At 33.6% G+C, this 23,308-nt stretch overlaps 1 protein-coding gene across 20 annotated transcripts in view; it reads left to right on the forward strand.

Moving 5' to 3' along the window:
• The window catches only part of Adgrl2 (adhesion G protein-coupled receptor L2), a 655,342-nt gene that overhangs the window by 581,044 nt on the left and 50,990 nt on the right, over positions 1-23,308 (forward strand). For all 20 annotated transcript variants that reach the window (XM_070007415.1, XM_070007416.1, XM_070007419.1 and 17 more), the window contains one exon: positions 21,976-22,085. In XM_070007415.1, the coding sequence (XP_069863516.1) occupies positions 21,976-22,085 (110 nt within the window). The remainder of the gene's footprint in view (positions 1-21,975; positions 22,086-23,308) is intronic.

Genomic DNA, 23,308 nt, shown 5'->3' on the forward strand with positions numbered 1-23,308 from the left:
CATCTTAATTTTTTTTGCATGTTGGCATTTATGAATAAACCCACTATAAATATCTTATGTGGTGCTTTTTGTGTAGACCTAAAGTTTTAGTTCATTTAGGTGAATGTCAAGGTGTGTTATTGCTAGATTCTATTATAAGATTATGTGTAGTTTCTTTTAAACTCCCTAAGTTGCCTGCCAAAGTGGCAGTACTGTTTTTTATTCACACCAGCAAATGAATGGGTATGTCTTTTGTTTCACAGTTTGAACTCATTTACAAAATGCACTTCTGCCATGAAATACTAATGGGTAAATTAGAATTTTGCTAATAGCATTTGTTCTTTCTGATACCTGAGTACAGTATAATAGGTGTCTGAAATCAATGTGCAAAACGGTACCTCAAGTCTTGGAACACTCACTGTTCTCCGTTCTTTACCCATAAGAATCTAGCATTGTTGTTAAGGTGGTTCACTGCTATGTTCTATCATATGTCTTAAGTTTTTAGCACGTTGGCCTAGATATCTCAGTGCAGTTCATTCTGTAAATATTTACTGATTTGTTATGATTGAGTATACAGTTATTGTGCAGAGCAACATGCACACAGTGTTGCTTGTACTAAATGATAGTACAAGGCAATAGTAAGCACAGTAGAAATAATGTCATTTTTCTTGATGATATTGAAGACTATTCTATTTTGGCAGCTCAATTCACACACACACACACACACGCACACACACACATGATAACATTTTCAGACAAAAAAAATATGGTAATTAGCCTCATTTAGACTAGCAAGAATTAGACAGTGACCTGCTTGTACAGAGATAATAAATAAATGCATGATTTATGAATTAGTAGTACAAGTCACAGACTTTTATCCTAAGAGAATGGAGGGAAAGTCTAGCTTCTAGAACTAAGGTACAATTTAATCAATTTAACCTAACTGATACAACAGTTGGGATGGTGGAAATGACTTTTAATATGTCAATACCAATAACTTTTCTGTCCTCAACCTTTCCTTTTCTAAGCCTACTAATGTTTTACTCTATTATTTCTCCACATAATAATTACATTTTATGTAACATTTTAAACACATGGATAACTGTTGCTGAGGATGTGAGTTACTGAATATCACATTGTTAGAACCACACAAAAACTGAAGCAGACATTTCATATTCTAACTCCTTTCCACTGCTTGTGGTTAATCAGCAAATTCTTTTAAAATACTTCTGGGAAGGAATGACAATGTGATATCCCTTAGTAAAAAACAAAAAGAAAAAATCCCTAGTGCTAGGATTACAAGAGTGATCCCCCAAACTAGGCTCTATTATAATGAGGCTTTTAATATGAAATGGCAACAAACAATGAAAACTTTGAAATAAATTATCCCCCTTTTTTTGAGAATTTTGATACATTAAAAATATTGCCAGCTTTTGAAAAAAGGAATTATTTGCCATAGAAGCTGAAGCTTCAAACTATCTATACCTTCAGTGATTAAACCTTTTCTGAAATTTTGTGATTTATTCCTTGAAAAAATTACTTTCATGTCTATTTGTACTTAAAACTAATTTTGTCATATGAGAGAAAACCTCCACCCTTTATCATTCTGAGCCTGACTTACTTCACTTATTATGATTTTTTTTCCTGGGCAATCCATTCCCTGCAAATGACATAGTATTATTCTTTCTGATAGGTAAGTAAAATTTCATTGTCTGTATTGGCATATGCCACATTTTCTCCATCCATTGGTCTGCTGCAGGGCATCTGGGCTGGTTTTATAACTTGGTGATTAGTACAGCAGTGAACATGGATATGAAAGTAAGTGTCTTTATGTATCCTGACTTGTAATTTATTCTTTTTGGTTTGTTAGTTTTCTGAGACAGGGTCTCTCACTCTGTAGCCGAGGCTGGCCTTGAACGCTAGTGATCTTGCCTCAGTTTTCTGAATTCTAGAATTAATAGGCATGTGCCTTATAGTCCAGCCTTGAACATTTCTTCTTATATAACTTTGAAATTTTATTCTATTGTATAGGTCTTGTGTGCTTCTCTTATTTTCAGATATACTCATAGATACTAATTATATATACTTAACACCCAACTTTATTATAAGAAGTGGGGAATACCATAGCTTTCAGAATTTAGCCAAGAAAATCCATTAAAATGCAGTTGCAGTTCCGCCAGTTTTCTCTGGCAGACTTCATGATTATAGATTTTAGTTTGTGTGTTCTCTCTTTGACATATAAGCCTCTCAACTTTTGTATTGATCAGTCTTCATAAAGCTTTGTCTGCTAGTCCGAGCCATATGAAAGAATTTTGTTATTTAATTAATACATGTTCCCTGAACTCTCTTTAAAGACAGTGATAAACTTTATCCTTTCCTTTTTAAGATCTTCAGATCTCTGTCTCTCTTATTAAATGGTATTTTTCAGAGGAATAAAATTAGCCCAATGTATCTTTTAATCATAGTTCATGTTTTACAGCATTTGGGGAGTTGTTTATTTTATGCTTGCATTATTGTAAGTGCTTACTAGTTGAGGTAGTTCTCTTGCTTAGTATATTTATTCGGTACACTTATTTATTCCCGTAGGATCTCAAGTATGCTATTTCTGAGAAACTACATTCATACTCTTTTATCCCAAGTGCTTTTATCTGTCTGTGGTGTCTGGTTTATCAACCATTTGTCCATTAGGATGAAGTATGTAAGGGGAAAAATAAATAACTCAGATGCTACCAACCTATCATCCCTGTGCAATATACTTTATTTATTTTCTGTTACTTAATGCATTTTCACTAATTCTTGTGCCCTTGGATGAGTTGTTACAAGATAACCAACTCACATTTCTAGCTAAGGATTTGAAAATCTACTGGTACAGATTCTTGATGGTAATAAATAACCATTAATATATAATTGGTATATCTATTTGGACACATACTTTCCATGTCACTTACTGATGGACATTTAAAGCAAAGCATTCATTATAGAAAGGGGAAACTGTTGGCAGTAAAAAAACAACAACCATGAACCATATTAAACATTGACATTTAGTGTGTAAGAAAGACTAATAAATTATAAAATGGCTTAGAAGACACATCATCTAAATATGCCTTATGACCATACTTATTAAAGGAAGGAAGAAGAAATAGTATCACTTCAAAGATAGTGTATTACACTCTTTCATTAGTAAAATAGCTTTCTTACTAGGTAATGAAGCCTGATGATGTAACTCTGAAATTTCATAATTTTTACAGATAAGATGTGCAGAGTTTACCTTTTACATTTTTGCATTAATTATGTCCATTAGTTGAAGGCTGCATCATTTTTTTTCAGGACATATTACCATTTTTTTCATAAGTTTTTTATTGTGAAAATACTGTACAGAGTGGTTACAATTACATGAGCAAGGTAATGAGTACATTTCTTATCAAGCATTGTTGGCTCCTCCTTTGTTTCCCCTTCCTATCCTTTCCCATCTCCTCCCTCCCCCAAAGTTGTAAAGTTCGTTTTTCGACATAGCATCTTGTACATCTCATTGTTGCAATGGATCTACCCGTATCCCTGTTTTTTCCCTTCTCCTCCCCAAATTATACCAACATCAAATACAATGAAAAAAGGGGTTATACCGTGGGGGAGGAACATACAAAGCAACAGAAAAAAATCACCTTATAAATATGTTAGAAACAATAGCAAGGAAGAAAAAACCACTTGTGTCCTTATCTTGGGTTCATTTCACTTAACATCATCTTATCTGACCTTTTTAAAATAAGAATTATATTCAGTAAAATTCATAGCTTGAATATGTTTTGTTTTTGGACAGCTACCAGTTGAATGAGGAAGCAAAGTTAAGTTTTTATTTTGTTTTTATTTTGAGGCACCAGAGGGGCCTCAGCCTCAGCCTCCTTTAGTGCTTGGATTACAGGTGTGGGATACCACAGTAACATTTAATCTGAAATGGCTATGAACAAATAAAATTTATAATCCCTATTAAGTTCACACCTAAGAATAGATTTTTTTTCATATTAAGGCAGAGTTGCTAGTTATGTTTATTTTTTTCCTCTACTCCCTTCCCCCATCAAAATCTTACAGATCAGTACAACTAAAATATAACAATGTATATTTTCCATCAGCTTTAGAAAAAAATAAATGATTTAGAACTTAAGATCTTTATCAGAACACTACATATCATTTTGAAGCTTCCTTGTAACTTCAGTATTTGAAATATGCTGTTTAGTATTTAATGAATAACTAGCAAGCATGACCGAGTAAAATTAAGAGTTTTTCATTCCAATTATCCTTTAATGAGGTTTCCAAGCTAAAATAAAAAAAACCCTATATATTATTGGGTAGAAAACACATTCTGATTTTTTTTCTAAATATGTTTAGGAGCAGAATATAGTTGGTAACCCAAGAGCACTCATAGTATACTCTATTGACTCAGTTTATTGAATGACAAGAGGAAGAGATTTGCTCTTATTTACATACAGTTTTTATTGTCATCTATGATAGCTTTGTTAATTATGTATATATTCTGAAATTATGAACATGTAAAATGGGATAGTAGCATATTCACAGGAAAAAAATACCAACATTGATATTGTACAGTGTATGTAAGGAAAATTATTGTGAATAATGAGTTTTCTGCTGACATTTCACTAATACATAGTTACCTGTCATGCAGATTTTAATGACCCATTCTTATTTTGCTATGTATTTTCCTTAAATTTTATTATGGTAATTTATTTATTTTCTTGTGTTTCCATTATTCTACAATTAGTTTGTGGGGCTAATAATGTCTTGGAGATGTTTCTAGGAAAATGCCATTATAAAGATAGAAAGGCGTGATTTTGTAGTCTTTTAATATTCCTTTACATGATATAAACCAATTAGTTATGTTGTATAACTAACATGTCACAGTATTGTTGCATGTCATATGAATCTTAAAGAGGTTTGATTTTGGAGATCACTTAAACACATCACCCATGTCACATACCTGACAGAAATAGTTAAAAAGAAGAAACATTTACTTATAACCCAAGGTTTTAGTGCATGATTGATAGATGCATTGCTTTGGCGCTTTATTGAAAGAAGACTATCATGGTGTTGGAAGACTGAAACTGAGAGAGGCTGTTCACCTCTTTTCAGACAGAAGTGTAAAATACCCAATGACAAGACATAACCTCCAAGAACTGCTCTCAATTGACCTAGTTCCTTTAGGCCCTACCTCTGAAAGTTTCCATTACCTTGCAACAATATCACGTAGTACCTATAGCTGTCATTTATGTGGAGAAAACTGTTACTTATTTAAATTACTTTTCTTTAGTAATACTTTCATTAAGGCTGGTTGCTGTGGGTGCATGCCTGTGATCCTAGCTACATGAGAATACATGAATATTTATATTTTCTAGAACATTTTGTTATTTGATAGTTTTTCTCACATGTGATAATTATGTCATGTCCTACATCTAAGATGTTCTCATTACTAATTTATGAAATTCTATATATGTAATTTAAAAGAATATTTAAGAGCTGGGAATGTGGCTTAGTGGTAGAGTGCTTGTCTAGCAAGGATGAAGCCATGGGTTCGATTCCTCAGTACGACATAGACAAATAAGCCAAAAAAAGCTGGAAGTGGTATTGTGGCTCAAGTGCTAGAAGAAGCTCAGGGACAGTGCCCAGACCCTGAGCTCAAGCCTCAGGACTGGCAAAAAAAAATAAAACAGAACATTTAAAAGTAAGTTTTTGGAAATCTTGATTGTGAGTTGTTAGCCGAACAGAACTGTATCGTTTAAAATAGAGAAGTTTGTTGGTTAGAGCAATAGATAATGGTCTGAACAGATACCCTGTCTGATAAGTTGATTTGGGATTTTGTGTGTATATTGCCATTTATTTCAACCCTTGATGAGTAGACCTTTATTAAGTAAGCCGCAATGATTACTGAATGTGAAATGTAACCAAGATTATTTTTTATTCAAATATAATTTAAATATTCATCAAAGAGAAGTTATGCTTAAGACTGACAGAGACTATTAACATCAAAAAATATAATTAACTGCATTGGGTATCATGAAGCAGAGTTAGCCAAATAGCCGAGAGGTCTAATTGCTGTAGAGTTTGAGAAGCAATGGTTTTATTTTATGCTGTAGCTGTGGAATTAATAGTAATGTGGTTTCCTATGTGGGCCAATTAAAAGCTGCCTGTTAAGGTTCATTGCTCTATAGGAAACCCATTGAATATCGCTTAGTAAACAGGATTGACATGTCAGTGTATACACAATGATAAAACAGGAGAGAAAAAAAAAAAACCACATAAAAATGAGAAGTAGTGTTAAAGAACTGTCTTTGAAACGGTGCCCTGAACTCTTTACCATACAGCTCTCTAGTGGATCTTGTAGTGGCCTTCCACGTTCTTTTGAGATCTTTCCCTGGCTGCCAGGAGAGTTGCCTTTTAGTGGGCTCACGGTTCTTCAGTAGGAATTGCATGGGTCTGCTAGGAGCTTTAACCTTTCTCCTCCCAGGCAGCTCTTAACTGAATGCCTGTGTAGGAATGTTCCCATGCCTCCTCCTCCTTCTTCTCCTTCATTTTAAGACTCTGAAGAGCCCTCCCAACTAAAGAGCTCCTTCCTTGGGGTTCCTCCAGGGCCATTGTTAAATCCATCCTGAAGTTCATCTTTTTACTCTTCCCAAATCTGCTTCTGTGATGGTGACACTGATAGAGAAACTCCAGTGAGCCTTTCATGAAATCTGCCTCAAAATTCCACTTCCTTTGTTACCCTACCAAAGACAAGAGGTGATATTAAATATAAAAACTCATCCTGTCTATGCAACTGGTTTATACCTTTTAGGAATCTAACCATTAAGTGTTTTAAAAAAATCAAAAAACTTTAAAGCAAAAACAGAAACCAAACAGAAAACCCTAAAACAACAAAGAAAATAGCTCAGTGTTACTGATTAAACTCAAAAGATTTTTTCCTTGCCTGGTGTGTAGAGATTTAAAAGTGAGCAGGTTGCAATGGTATTTTGACATTATAAGGTTTCTGAAAAGGTAATGTCAAAAAGTGACGATAAGAGCAACAAGATCTTCCCAGGTTTCTTTTTCTTAATAATGACATACCAAAAATGCTTAGTAATTTTTACCATGATGTATATCATGCCATATGAAGGTACTGCTTTTTTATTTTGCAGATAAAAACAATAAAATGCCACCTCCAAAAAGTTTGCTAAATGAGCATTTAGTCAAAGTTTTTGTAAGACATTAAAAAAATCTTAAAATTGCTTAACAGAGTTTATTATGAATAGTAAGATTGTATATGTGATATCCTCATTGTTCAATGGTAAAAAAAAATCTAGCCATTCATCAAATATGTTCGCCCTGTTTAGATCTGTTGTATGAAGAGTGCATATTACTTTCAGAAGGGCACAATTTTGCTGCTTCACTGTAACTAGCTTACTGCCAAGCCTAAACATGATGTTATCAACATTTAAAAGTACTCGAATCTGACCTTAACTAACTGAGCTGATGAACTAGCTGAGCTTTTCTTATGACGGTAGTTTACCCCTCAAATAAAATCTGGGAAAAGGGGGACATATGCAGGAATCACTGTTTTCCCAAATCTCCCTTACAGTGTAGACTTCCAGACGTTGGTTGTGGAAAAGTGAGTGATGATATGAGGTGATGATATGAAAAGGGAGGTTGAAGAGATATTGAGGCCTGTTCACCAGGATACAACTTCTGTCCTCATTCTTCACTCCTTTTTGTACAATGCTGCTCTGCCAGCCACTTTTTTCTTTTTTCTTTCTGGGTACTGTGTCTTCTTGTCTTGCTCTTAGGCTAAGGAAGAAAGCATCTTTCAAAGGTCGCGTTCTTTATATTTTTCAGAATCATGGCATAGTTCTGGAAAAATATTTTCCATTTTTAAAATCTGTAATATCAGCACAGAAATCAAAATTAGAACGTCATTAACTCTCATTCTTTTTATAGCAGTGCCATACACATTTTATTATTCTGTGCGCACATTATTTGAATGTGGCATGTTTAGAAGATTGTTATTTCCACAATATAAATATTTCTACATCTGCCATATAGCTGAAGGTACTGTCTTCTACTGCTTTTTAGTACCAGAATCACTGGTGGATATGATACTGTGTTTTTCCTTCACCTACCTCTTCTTTCCCTTCCTCCCTCCCTCCTATTCCACCCACTCACCCATCTTTTCTTAGGTAATTTGTTGCTTTTGTGTCTGAGTTACAGCAAAGAGATACTTTCCTTGATCTCTGCTTTGTAAAAAGAGAGCTCTTCTGTTAATAGTTTGTAACTGAATGCTTATATGAGTTGGTGTTCAGTTATCAAGAATGCCATCAGCAATGCCTTGTTGCTTCCTTATCAGCTACTTCCTGCTGTCAGCTTGGCACTTATTTCAATAGAAAAGGATTTGCATCAAATGTAATGCCTTATTATATACAGCTAACATGGGGTTTTTAATTGTGCAAACACATGAGACTCCTGCAGTGGTAGTCAATTTGATAAAAGGATTAGATGATGAATATTTTGTCATGATTAAAGATTAGTTATGATTTATCAGAAGGATGCCAGTGAAATTTGTCATATATTTATCAGTCAGGTGAGAATGATTAAATTTGAGAGTGTATAAACTACAAAAATATCTCTCTCTTCAAAATCCATCCCTTATGAATTTGATTATTTATATTCAGAGATGTGTATTAAGGATTGTTTTTGGCCTTCCACACCTGCTTTGTAGAATCTGTGTTTCCAGCTTTTGGGCCTTATTTATTTTCTCATCTTAGAAAATTAGTCAGATAAATATATAAAGTTTTTGTATTTTTATTTAAAGAAATGATACCTAATATGACTGGAGAAGTTAATTGGTGGGTTTAGTAACAACTAAAATGCAGATTATAGAAGAGATGACAGGCAGCAGAATGTGAATAATTACCAAACTAATTTTATAGACATTTATTGCTCTAGGGAGAGGAGAGAAAGATCACTTTGGGTTTGGGTGATCAGAGAAGAATTTAATACTTCCTGGCCAGCATAGTTTCTACTGGCTTTCTCCACACCTGCTCAGCTGAGGCCCAGTGCCTATATTTGTTCAGCCCAGTATGTAATAAGCAGTCACAGCTCTTAAGCTAGCCCTGAGGGTTTACTGGGAGTTAGAAGGCAGTATTTCCTCAAACCAAAAGCCTTGTGTCCTGAGCTCTGATAGTTTTACACGTATAGACTTAAGGTCCTACAATGCATGTTTGTTCTTCTTTATAAAATTTATTGTAAAGATACTTACAGAGGGTTTACAGTTACATGAGTATATTACCTATCGAGCATTGTTACCCTCTCCCTTGTTTTTCCCCTACTATCCCTCCATATACTATCTCTCCCCCCCCCCCCCCATATACAAGATACAGGGCTATGGAATCAAATACAGTGAAAACAGGGGTTATACATGGGGGAGAGCATACAAAGAAACAAAACAATTACACAGTACATTAAAAACAACAATGACAAAGGAAAAAAGCCTCTTGTACATGTTTGTTCTTAACAAGGAAGAAATATTTTAAATATCCAGAGTAATTTCTGTGAGAACTCAAACCTTTCTAGGACCTTTCCCTTCCCCTCCCTCCCTCCCTCCTTCCCTCCTTCCTTCCCTCCCTCTCTCCTCTCCCCTCCCTTCCCCTCCTCTCCCCTCATACTTGTTAATTTTTTTTTAAGTATAGTTGTCAGTAACTTTTGACACAATATCTCGTGTTGGTTTTCTTGTACTCATGAAGGACTATATTAAGTCAGTGAAGTTAAATGGACAGAATTTTCAGGAGAAACTGTCAGGTAGCCCAGTGATTGAGGAGAGAGTTAAGGGGGAGCATATCAAAGGGTCTTGGTTAGCTCCTCACTTCCAGGCCCTGCTCTACCTCCATTTCTTACGTAGTGCAGTTAAGTAGGCTTTTATTTTCTCAGTAAATTTGTAAATAGATTTAATTTAGTAGTACTATATTGAATGATGAGATATATTTTTGCACCTATTTGTTATTAATACATATGTGCTATTAACACTGGTAGCATTATTAAGTTGAGGAAGGTGTATTTATTGGTATTAGAACATACTTTTATGAAAATTCCTTGGGAGTTCTGTTGTAATTTCACTGTAAGAATAGACTAATCTCCCTAAGTATATGATAAGTATACGATGAATTCTTTCTAGATTGGAAAGGACAATGTAGAAAACATAGATTATGGCTTTTGGGTGGTATAAAGCTAAAATTGGAAAAAGATTGATAGTTTTTGGAGTAATTTCAGTTTATTTTCAGAATAAGACTTTTCTCTTTGTCTTGTACCCTGCGGCATTAATTTATTAATATTAACTCAATGCAGATTATAAAGGTAAAACTCGTATCTTTTTATCCCCTTTACTCTAGATATTCTTATGCATCTGTTCATAAACAGATATTTCACTCCCTAAATGTGTTAGAAGTTGGATGAGGAAAATAAATTTCTTAAAATTAATAACAAAAGGATATGTAGCTGAAAAATGTTTGATAAAGAAAATTCAGTATTTAACAAAAGATCAGAATTCCATAAGAGTAGTGAATAATTGTTTTCTTGCCTCTTCATTAAAAAAATTCACTTAAAAGAAATAAAATAGTCTGCACTTCCAAAAGACTCAGCACTTAATTTCTGTTTTTATTTACTAGGTCTGAATAATTCTGTTGACATTTTTGATGTTAGAAGCAGAAATAATCTATATTAGTTATCAATTAGACTGAAGTTTTATTTGCCTTACAGTGTTGATAATATTGGCTAATACATCTAACATTGGGAGTCAGAAAAATAAATCTTTATGGCATAACTTCACTTTTTACCAAAAGCACATCTAGCCGAACTAGGAGTCATATTCAACATGAATTTAAAATAACCACAGCACTGATCTAGTTTACTCAGTTTTTGCCCTCCAAAACTCCTTTTAGTTGCAGGTTCTTACGCATTATTTCAAGCTCTAATCCTCTGAGCGGGTAATTAACGGACCAGTAAAGCTATTTGTGGAAAAGAAGAGCCATAAGGGTGAAAATATTTCTTCACTGAATGATCTTTAAGAAGTAAATAATTACATATGGAAAAGATTTGGGATGACCAATCTAAATCTGAGGATAATTAGAAAGAAATAGAATGAAAATTGAAATGCTTGGCATGCACAACAATTCTCATATCATAACAAAACTAATTAAATATTTAGAAACTAAAATCCCTTCACAATTTGAAGAAAAATAACCCACGACAAAAGGCTCTGTAGCTTTGCAGATAATTAGCAAGGGTTATAGGAAGGAAGAACATCACAGATTGGCTCCAAGGCTCTGCAAGGTCATGTCTTATTACGCTGTGTCTTTTATATACTCTGGTAACAAGTTTCTTGCTAATTTAATCTAACTAGGGCATCCCATAGCGATTTCCCATTTCCCTTGTTAAAAATGTAAGTGTCTACAAGTACAAACTGTAGTAGGTTAACATTTTTATAAATAATTACTTGTAATTGATAATTCTTAAAAGTGAAGGTGTTAAATTTGAATAAAAATGCGGTATTTTTGAAATACTTAAGAATTTTATTGTTTTGCTATTCACTTAAAATTGTCTTATTCCTTCGCTTAAACAGACCTGATGACCCTGTGAATGAAACTTAGTCTCAGTGGCATGCTTTGTAAATAAATAGCTCTTATTTTGCTAATAAAGGCAAGTGCATTTATGTTGAATATGCATTTCTGCAAATAAGACATTTTTGTGCTGGATTAATAAGGCGCGGAGTGAGTCAGGCCTAATTTGCATTAAACTGACCCCAAGGTCCAGTAAAAACTAAGGAATTTCAAAGGTTTCTGAAACATAGAAAGTTGTTTTCAGCACAGCATTGCCACTTCAAAATACTTATTTTAATAATTAATATGGAACTTTTGAGATAATTTTAAAGGTTTCTAAGATACAAATGAACCATAAATATTAAAATACACATTCTTTAGTTCTAACTTCTGGCACAATATTTCACTCAGGTACAAAATGACTGTGGAATGTTGTGTAAGATTTCAACATCTGAAAAATGATTTGTCTTCCAGAAGTAAACAGAATTTTACTAATAGACATTTCTTACCTGACTTGATCCTTTGTGGCTGTTTCTCTTATATATCATATTCTTTCTCAGTTACATAGATTTTGTATTTTCATGGCTACTAGTTAAATAAATTTTATTTTCTATAACTTTTTTTTTGGTGGGGGGGGTCTGTTGTGGAGGCTGAACTCTGGGTCTGGACGCTGTCCAGTAGGACACTAGCCTTGCCTACCATTTGAGCCACAGCACCACTTCTGGCTTTTTTCTGCTTATGTGGTGCTGAGGAATCAAACCCAGGGTATCATGCATGCAAGGCAAGCACTGTTTTGCAGATCCAACTTCCCAGCCCCTTTCTATAACATTTTACACCATTCTTTAAAATATTTAGCCACAGTTCTATCCTTAAAAGCAAAAATTATATTCAAGATTATATAAACCTTAAAACATTAGTAGATAAAAAACTAAATGCAGTAGAAATTGTATATTTTTTCTCCAAATTTGGTATCCATAAATATGCTAACAATAAAGAATATTATGCTGGCAATTCTCGTACTATAGTAACTATTACACTAATTTGAGGATGCTTTAAATAATACAGTGTTACATGATGTACAAACTATATTGTATGTGCCTAAAGGATTAAATTCTATATAATAGAGATCTTCTAGACAACACAAATGATTAAATTATGAGAGCATTGTTATGTGACCAGTGGGACATTACTATAGCACACCTATTTTTTGCCATATTAATTGTACACTATTCAGCTCCCTAATGTTATTGTTTACTTATCAATTAGGTTAGCTCACAAATCATCATTAATAAATATTTAAAGAAACCAAGTACTATTTTCCTTAGCTCTTTAGAAATTTAGATAACAAAAATTTTCATTAAACTCTTTTTGAAACATTAAGAGGTTTGGTTTAACATTTACCTGTTTCTCTCCTGCAATGGAAAGATGATAAGTTTGTGTCTTGAGCACAATTTCTGTGTATTGTCTCTCATTTTACTTGATAATTTTGCTTAAGCAAATCTGCCTTGGCACTTACCTACTCCTACTTTCAGGTGATCTCTTGAATATGTAGAAATTTTGTTCAGCATTAGGGCTAAAAAGAAGAATTGTTCTGTTGAATAGAGTATAGGTCCTTTGGAATTGTTAGTGCCTAGAGGAGTGATTAGAAGTTAAAGGGTACTTTTGCCTCTTCCTCTTAAGCATATAATCTATATCTTAAGTGTTTATTATTGGCTTTCATGACACAGAACAGTGTCTAAATTGACAGAATTGTCTGCGAATCAGGTAAAGCTGATTGAAGCAGAATTAGATGTGTGCTGTTTGTTTTCTGTTAACTATGTTTATTTAGAAGCAGAAATAGCCAGGTAGCTATTCTTGATTTCATTCATTCAGCAACACTGAATGCCTATTATGTGGTAGGCATGTAATCACTTCCAATAAGAATTTGCAAATTAGCAGTTTCTCTTTCCCCCCTCCCTTTTGTAGCAAGGCTTCCATTTTTTTTTAAAAGCTTGTGTGCATGAACAGAATAAAATGTACTAGTTGACGTATTTTATTTTTGATTAGTAACTGAAACTCAGTAATGAATTTCATTTCTTCTCCATTAATAAAAGCTTGAATTCATGTTAAAAACAATTCAACTGTAGGTGTTGTGTTCATTTAGAATGTACAGTTCACCTGTAGATGTGGTATAACTTTTTCTAGAACATTCCTAGCAATGTTCTGTTTATTATTGAACAATCAAATCATTGCATGCTTTCTTTGACACCTTGAAAGCATCTATTTCATCTCCAAAAAGGGAGCACTTTTAACTGAGATTGACAGTAGCTCAGAGAAAAAGTGATTTTATCGTTGCTAGCATTTTGTAATTGAGGTTTAAAAATAACAGATGCCAATTAGGAAAGGAAATTGTTCAAGCGGTTTTCACATGCATATACAGACTTAACAGAATATTTAGAGGATTATTTCAAATCTAAACCAACCTGAATTTAGTTTCTATCATGATATATTGAGTTTTTCTGTTGCATGCTGGAGTATTTAAGTTAGTAGATTTTGGATTTTTAATCTTCCTTAGAACTGTGGTGAATAATGGCCTTTGGGAGGAGATAATGAAATTTTCTTAATTTATATTTTCAAGTAGAAGCTTCAGTTGAAAATGGCATCTTATGGCCTGGAGACATGGCTGTAGTGTAAATTTCAGGGGAGCTGCAATAAGAATGCATGCCATCGGTGATGGGGAACATTGGAACAGTGAAGAAGTAATTTAAGGAAGAAAAAGAAAATGCACCAAAGTTTTATTGTAGCATATCTAATGATCTGCTGAAGATTGCCAATGGTTTTTGGAGCATGACTGGAGAAACTAATGTTATCTTGCCAAAACAGAAGGCCCTGCTTAATCAGCAGAACAAGACTATTGATTAAAACCCCTCTCACAATAGATTACATGTGGAATCTCATCTCCATACTTTGCACTTGGTAAAGTATAATAATGAGCATAAGATAATCAAAAGAAGAGTAAAAGCAATTTGTTGAGCATTGTACAATTTAAGATTAGAGTTGGAAGGAAAACAAATTTGCATGAATAGTTTGTCCTGTTTTTAAAGCCGTACACAGGGCAGAATATATACAATACTGGAACTCCTCTGGAAGGGGAAATGATGTTTCTCTAAGGACTGCAAACTATATCCATTTTTATATTGGGGACAGTGTTACTGTTGTTTTCCATGGCGATAATTCCTACTTTTGAGATTTGTTATCTAGGCATTGTGCAGTTTTTCTGCATTATCTCATTTAACCTAAACAGCAAAACTCCAAAACAGGTAATGCAGAAGCTGAGGTTGAAACATTTAATATATTATGAACTCACAGATTAACACAGCTAAATAAGCAAACAAGTTGGATCTTAGCCCCTAGTTCTTTGTGATCTTAAAAACGCCATTATAAACACGTTAGCCAGTAATTTTGTTTCTAAACCATTAACAGCAGAGCTAACACTATACTGTATTTTTAAATGCAATTTTTTAAGAATATGGTTATTTATGTGTGCATTGTTCACTTATTTTTTAGAAGCTGGAGGAAAAGAAATATATGAATAATTTCCTGGCATTCATGTTTCATTAGTAATGAAACACCAAATATTTTACTTATCCTACATGACAAAGTAAATGTGTTTCCTCAAACATACTTCAGTTAGTCTGTAAATTGCATTTGCTTTTGTTGTTCCATGTAGCCATTTTGTTTGTGATGTTTTTGTTTGCTTTGTTTTGTTTTGTTTTGAGAAGGTATTTAGGTTTGTAGTGCCCAGATTGCCTCCAGCCTGGCCTTGGGCTCTTCATTCTCCTGCCTCAGCTTCCCTAGTGCTAAGATTATAAAGGTGTTTGTGCTCTCATGCCAAGCTATGCATATAATTTCCATACCATATCATATATGTTAATAATATGTGATAAATGCCCTTTTTAATCAATCATACATAATTTATTCAGTATATTTAATTATATGAAGCAGTGTAGATTCCTTAGAATCTAATATTAAAACTGAGAACATTATTTACATATGGAATAGAAGATACGCTGTTTATAATACTTTGTAACAATTTTTTTACCATCTGCCACTGATGTTGGCCAAGAGATACATTAAATTTTCTTAAAGTATTTAAAAAATTTTTCTTTTCTTACTGATTATGCATGTATGTCTGAGCAGTAACACTAACTTAAAATAATATTTACTCTAAATTTTGCTAGTAATGAAATATATTGGCATTCTCTTTGCACAGAAAATGAATTAAGCTACTAATCCCCCTAATTATTATACTTTTCCTTCTGTTCTTAGAGATGAACATGCGGCTTTATCTTTTTTACCCACCACTTTCTTTCCCAGTTTAAGATAGAAATATTATAACAGTAAGATTTTAGATAACTGAAATTCTGTGTTTTGCCTCATTTGAATCAGTTTATGACCTATAAACTATATTTGGAGTTTTCTTTGTTGTGGTTGATGGTTTTGTGAAAAAGATTCAAGACTGTTGATATCAGGAAGACTATGCGAACATTACAGTGTTACAAATCATTTACTATTGGATTTATTTTAGGTGTTTATTTAGTTATATTTAGTTGGATTTATTTTAGTATGGGAATTCTCAGGTTGAAAATGTATATTATGTGTTTAAAAATATTAAAAGGAGAAGAGGAGGAAATTTTTTTTAAAACTTATAGCCAGATGTAATATATATATTAGGATATTTGTTGTGGTGGTAGGGCTTGTAATTGAACCCAGAGATTTGCATATGATTGGTAAGTGCTCTAGCTCTGAGCTAGAACCCAGCCCAAAGCAATGTGGCTGATTATGTGTTTGTGTTTTATTTTGTTTTGCCTATCTACTACTTGAACTCTGGGCCTCGACACTGTCCCTGTACTTCTTTTGGCTCAAGTCTAGTGCTCTACCATTAGAGCCACAGCACTACTTCAGCCTATTTTTGGAGTTCATTGGAGTTAAGAATCTCAAGGCCTTTCCTGACCAGGCTGGCTTCAAACCACGATTCTCAGATATCAGCCTCTTGCTTAGTATCTAGGATTATATACATGAATTCCCGGGGCCCCAGCTAAGGCAATTGATAGTGGGTTTTTGTTGTTGTTATTATTGTTCTTTTAAAAACTGCTTTTTTGCTTTTTTGGTACTGAGGATTGAACCCAGTACATAGCACTTGCTAGGCAAGTGCTTTGCCACTGAGCTATATCCCAGCCCTGTAGCATTTTTTAACCAAATCCAATTCTCAGTTTGCTGAGTTGGAAATTGAAGAATATTTAAAATGATTTAAATGTTTCAGATTTTGGAGTACGTTTAATTAAGTAATTTTATCTTTTGGGAAGGGATGTGAAGGGTAAACAAAGGAGGAGCCTGCAATGCTTGATAAGAAGTGTACTCATTATCTTGCCCATGTAATTGTAACCCCTCTGTACAGTATGTTCACAATAAAAAATAAAAAAAATTATCTTTATTCTTTTAGGAAGTATTAAATCATTAAATATCAATTAAGTCAAAGTTTAAATATAGGGAAGTCAATGATTGCTGTTGATTATATTTTTGAATACTTTTAATGACATTCATAGTATACTATGAAGCAGAGTGTATTTTTACAGACTGTCAGAAATTATATTTCAGGTTTATTCAGTGGTACAAATTTAGGAAAAGATCATTTTCTGTATTTTCTATTAAAAGCCAGTTTATATGTAATTGTACATGTACTAAGATTTGATTCACTATCTCAGTTTGTGAGTACAATGCATCTTCTTAGACAATGTCACTTCTTTGTCACTCTTCTCTTTCTTCCCATCTCATCTATCCTGTTAAGTTACCTGATTTTACTACAATAAAGCATTTGACTTATCATGTCAGTTATTGATAAATAATTAGATATATTGATCAAAATAAGAGCAAACAGGAACCCTTGATTCCTACACCTAAAGTTGGGAAGGAAAATATCTTTATCATAAATCTGATCATATATGAAGTTTTACACAAAATACTTAATGTTATTATCTATGCCTAGTGCAACTGATTAAAAATTTTCAGTAATAGTTAAAATGCCCAGGGCCGGTGTTTATCCTTAGATCTTCCGAATCTGTTCTTATGAAGCCTAATAATTTGCTTTTCTTAGTTGAGCTATCTGATCACATTTTGGAATTACTACTTTAGCTATTGTAACTCGACAGTGCATGTCTATAAATAAAAAGCAGCTTTAAGACCCATTATTTGCAAGTTGAAGCATTTAGTTCATTTTTTAAAAAGAAATAATCATACTTAAAATTTTAATCAAAGCCCCCCCCCCCCTTTTTTTTTTTTGGAAGTGGGGCCTGAACTCTGGGCCTGGGCGCTGTCCCTCAGCCCTTCAGCTCAAGTCTAACGCTCTCCCACTTGAGAAACACCGCCACTTCTGGCTTTTTCTGCTAATGTGGTGCTGAGGAATCAAACCCAGGGTCTCATGCATGCAGGACAAGCACTCTACCACTGAGCCACCTTCCCAGCCTGGGACCCATTTTTAAAACCCTATATTTTCTCTTCTATCTTGTTCTCATTTACACTAAATTTACCATTTAAGAAAAGTTTAGATTAGTACGCTGAATTCTCACAGTATTACAAAAGTATTGATATTCTAGTTACTGTTGTGAACAACTGTAGCTGATAGGAAATATCATTATCTTTTTATGGAGAGGAAGAGGGGAGAAAGTCATGCCAGCATCCATTCCTAGGTCTTAGAAAATAACTCCTGATCACCTTTTCTGTTTTGGCTTTGGTTGTCTTTGAAGCTGAGCCATTCGTAGGAATTTACTATGCTTTTTTTGGCTAAGTAATTGTTTTCTTACTTACCTTTTAAAAACACACCAATTAACAGTTTTGCAATCTTAACCATATGGGTTAAAGCATTTTTAATTTTAAAGATTTATAGCTCATATTGGATAGCTCCCCATTCATTTCTACACATTACTTGGAAACTTATAGCTACTCTTTCAATTGATAAAGGATATTCACAGTCCATATTTTCATTTCTGTATGTGGTTCTCTAAAAGTTCTGATTCATTTTGCATCAATAGATACTGGTGTGCATAGCCGTGATATTTTTTTTTCCATGTACAATTGACGTTTTCATGTTGAATCTTTACTCTTGGTTAATTCAAAATTTCTGATTTTTCAACATTCTTAATATATATACATGTGTATGGAGTATAAGAAAATAATATATAGATATATACATCATATGTACATATATATGTTTATATATGTAAGTATATACAATATTTTCAAATGTAGAATGAATGTTTTTAGAAATGGATGAACTTGGGGCTGGGAAGGTGGCTCAGTGGTAGAGTGCTTGCATAAGGTAGGCCTTGCATGACTGAGGCCCTGGGTTTGATTCCTCAGCATCACATAAGCAAAAAGAAAAAAGCCGGAAGTGGCTCTGTGGCTCAAGTGGTAGAGTGCTAGCTTTGAGCTGAAGAGCGCCCAGGCCGAGTTCAGGCCCCACGACCGGACCCCCCCCCCAAAAAAAAAAAAAAAGAAAGAAATGGATGAACTCTAGAAATGTGTGTGAATTTTATTGTCTCCTTTCTTAAGATTTTACTTAAGATAATAGCTGTAGAATTCACACTTTTTACTGTCTTACCATGAGTGCTTTATATGTGATTCTTTAAGAATATTTATGTGGTTAGTATAAACCACCGAATTAATTATGACATTCATTTGAACTCATAATGGTAGTCAGATAACTAATCAGAGTTGTTTTAAAAAATTAAATATAGGCAGATGTTTTTTCTTTTGATCATATTGGTATACTTTCAAATAAAACATAGTATGTTCACGGGTGTGCTTCCCTTTCACTTCTTATAAAACATACTGTCACATTGAGAAATACGGAAGATTTCTAATCCTATGTTAGTCATTTTATTCATCCAGTTACTTCTGGTGGGGAAATACTGGGTAATCTTCAATATATTCTTTATTTTTGGAAAAATGGGATAAATCCTCAAATCTCTTATGCTCTATCTTCTGTGAGCCACCTTTTTACCGTTGTCCAAAGTCCTTATGTTCCTGGTTCATTTCAACCTCAGTAGAAGCCATTTTCTCTTCTATAACCTGTCCCTAGTTTGGTGATGTAAGAGGAACATTTACTTGAGAAGGGAAGGTAATGTGGTATATGAAACTGTTTATTTTCCAGTGGAATTTGGTTTTAATAGGATTTTTACAATGAGAGTGTTTCATAACTATTGGGAAAGTACAATCTGGTTGAGTAGTTATAAAATGTATATCTCGGGAGCATATGAATATTAAACATATAGGAGTTTACGTTTCTTGGTATCTAAGAGCTGTGAAGCTAAGATACAATGAAGATTCCTGTAGGTATGAATACATACAAGAAAGGAAATGAAAGGACTGTCTATTTTGGGGGACCCGGTTAGTGTTGAGGATTCCTGAAAGATGAAGCAACTCTTACAGCTTGCAGAATTTGACAGAAGAAAAATGATACATCTGAACTATATTTCTACATTGGTTGAAAAATTATATGTGACCTATTGAAAAAAATCTTAAAATCTGCCTATATGGGGCTTGAACTCTGGGCTTGAGCACTGTCCCTCAGCTCTTCAGCTCAAAGCTAGCTCTCTAGCACTTGAGCCACAGCGCGCCACTTCTGGCTTTTTCTGCTTATGTGGTACTGAGGAATTGAACCCAGGGCCCTCATGCATGCAAGACAAACACTCTACCACTGAACTACCTTCTCAGCTCTGATTTTTTTGTTTTGTTTTGTTTGGTCTTTTCTTTTTTGGTACTGGGGATGGAATTCAGGATGTTGACACTTGCTAGCCAAGTGCTTCACCACTGAGCTATATTCTGATCCCTTTGCCTATAATTTTAAGCTGTAGAATATAATATTAGTTCTGTGACTTATATTAAAATCATTAATTTATGCCAAATGGCAATAAACCACTGGAATATTTCTTCAAAGGAACTAAGAATAGCAGGAAAAAATACTAGAATGTTGTGAACACTCCCCAGTTTACATTATCTGTATTCTTGAAATGATAATATATAGTATATATTTTTTAAATATCATGCTATATAATAGATTAATCATGATAGAAGTTGATTACATTAATATTTGTAAAGCAAATATTATAATTTCTTAACTAAGACTCATTTGAAATTTACTGTAGTGTATTTTGAATTATAAAATGTAGCTATTTAAGCTGTAAAGCTTTTACACTTTGCCTCCCTTCAAAGCATGATCATGTTAGTTTTAATGTGAAATATCTCCAAAGTACATTGTTTTTTATATCTTGCTTCCATTATTTTGCTTCCAGTGCCCTTTGTACTTAGATATCTTCCTACTGAGTTACTTATTCATAGTTTGTTAGAGTGTTATTGTAGTTTAGCTATTTTATGTACTATAAAATACTTAGTATTCAAGTTGTTAGATAAAATTTGTTATAATGCCTTTGTTCTGCTTGCTTTGCCTTCTTAATGTATATACTGTCAGAAAACATAAAACTCCTGCAAGTATTTTCATTCCATTGGATTGTAATCAAATCAAATTATAAAAGAAATAATTCTTGCCTTTGCAAGGCTTGTAAAAAGAACATCTGGGCCAATTTATAGTACTTAAATATCTTTCTAGAGTTCTCACTTAATTTTAATTCTGATAACTTAATGGCAGCAACAACAAAAAAGAAAATACTTTTTTAGGCTAATGTATGGGGTATTTTAGGAATAATGTTAGTGGTATTTTTTTATGTTAAATTGATTTAGAAGAACCAATAGTACGCAGTAATTACTCATAGCATGAGCACATTGATCTGTGAAAAGTAACAATAGTATGTGTGTTTCAAACTGCTTTAAATATAGTCGGTCATTAATGCCAGTCATTATATGCAGATAATAAACCATGGGTTCAATTTCAGTACCAGGAATGGGGAAAGGGGCAAGAAGAGAAACAAGGTATCTACTGGCTTGGTATTTGGTATTCAAGAATGAATGCAGTGCCAGTAATAGAACACATAACACAAATTTGGATGCTAGAGAATGAATTTGAAAATCTGTATTTTAATACATAAACTTCCTGCTCAGCTATTGCCGTTCACTCAGTATTTTTTTGCTTTGCTTGTAATTTTAATTAATCAAATATGCTGATAAGTCCCCCTTTTTCACTACATATTGAGTACATAAAAATTCAAATAAAAATGTCTAGTACAATACTTTTATAGCTATTTGATAATGTAAAATAATATCAATTGTATTATATGTTTTATACTTCTAGTAGCTTAAAGAAAATATGAGTCAGTTTCAAATTGTATTTCTTAATACAAACAAGTTAAATTACACAAATTTGATTTACTTTGTTTTGCAGGTGCAACAATCGAACACAGTGTATAGTAGTTACTGGGTCAGATGTGTTTCCTGATCCATGTCCTGGAACATACAAGTATCTTGAAGTCCAATATGAATGTGTTCCTTACAGTAAGTATGAAGTTTATATTCTTCACTTCCTCCAGCATTCCTGGTTAATGCTGAAAGACTACACATGTGAAAGAAGCATATGTTTATGGCCCACAAAACCATTATGCATGCAGAGCACTAACAGACTCGGGACTCCAATTAGCTTCATGAAGTGTGGAAGGAAGCCATAGTGTGGTGCTGGCCAAGTGTCTGTCTGTGTTCTTAAGTGTTTGGCTTTTAAGGCTAGTGTTTTTCCAGAAAACAAACTTGAATTAGCTATTCAATAGGGCAGATAGAAATCTGTACTTTTGCCCAATACCAGTTGCTGACAAATTGGTTTGGCTCCCAGTTTTCTAAAGGAGGAATTGACTTCAGTTTTAATCATGAGCTACTTGAATGGCTACCTGCTGTCGTGGTAACTTTAGTGCCTGGTAAATGCTACTACTGCAGGGTCCAAGGCAAGTGTTGCCCCTTCTGTTCCGTGTCCTTGAGGGGAGCAATTTTTCCCCAGACCCAATGATGAAATTTTAATGCTTTTTTACAACAAAAAGTTGACAAAATCCTACATATATCTGGGTAACACATTTTTAAGATCCTGCAAGGAGTTATTTGAAATTCAATAGAAATTTTTATAGATATGCTACAGCCAATACTCTAATGCTATGTAGTTATCCTTCTAAGCTCAGATTCATGCTTCTACATTATATTCTTCAAGTTCAATGAAAATTTTACCATTTCAAGCAACTTAAAAGCTTGAATATATTACCTAATTTTTACAAACTAATTTGACAGTGTTGTCTTTTTAAATAAAAAAGAAAAAGAATCATGTAAGGTTTGTGCATAGACATTAGAAGTGAAGTGTTAGGTTAGTACTTTTACTGATTTGAGACAGCTATACTTTTCCCCTGTAATCCCAGCTACTTGGAAGATTGGGGCAGGAAGATTACTTAAGCCCCATAGTTTGAGACTAGCCTTGGTTCTGGGTAGCAAGAGCCTATTTCAAAACAACAAAAACAAAAGGGTCACATTCTGATACAAGTGCTATCTCCAATATGGTAGTAACATATTCTTACACATATGGTGAAGACACCCTCTCTGTCTTCTTCTGCCACAAATTGATAATTGCCTTTTTGTGGTATCAGTTAAAGGCCAAACACAGATGATCTTTTCTTTTCATCCCTACTCTGTGTTCCTGTGTTACTGTGAAATGGATGCTTTTTATGTTTTCAGTATTTTCTGTAACA

Source organism: Dipodomys merriami, unplaced genomic scaffold, assembly GCF_024711535.1.
Source record: "Dipodomys merriami isolate MVZ:Mamm:240054 unplaced genomic scaffold, mDipMer1.0.p SCAF_7, whole genome shotgun sequence".
Lineage (NCBI taxonomy): Eukaryota > Metazoa > Chordata > Mammalia > Rodentia > Heteromyidae > Dipodomys > Dipodomys merriami.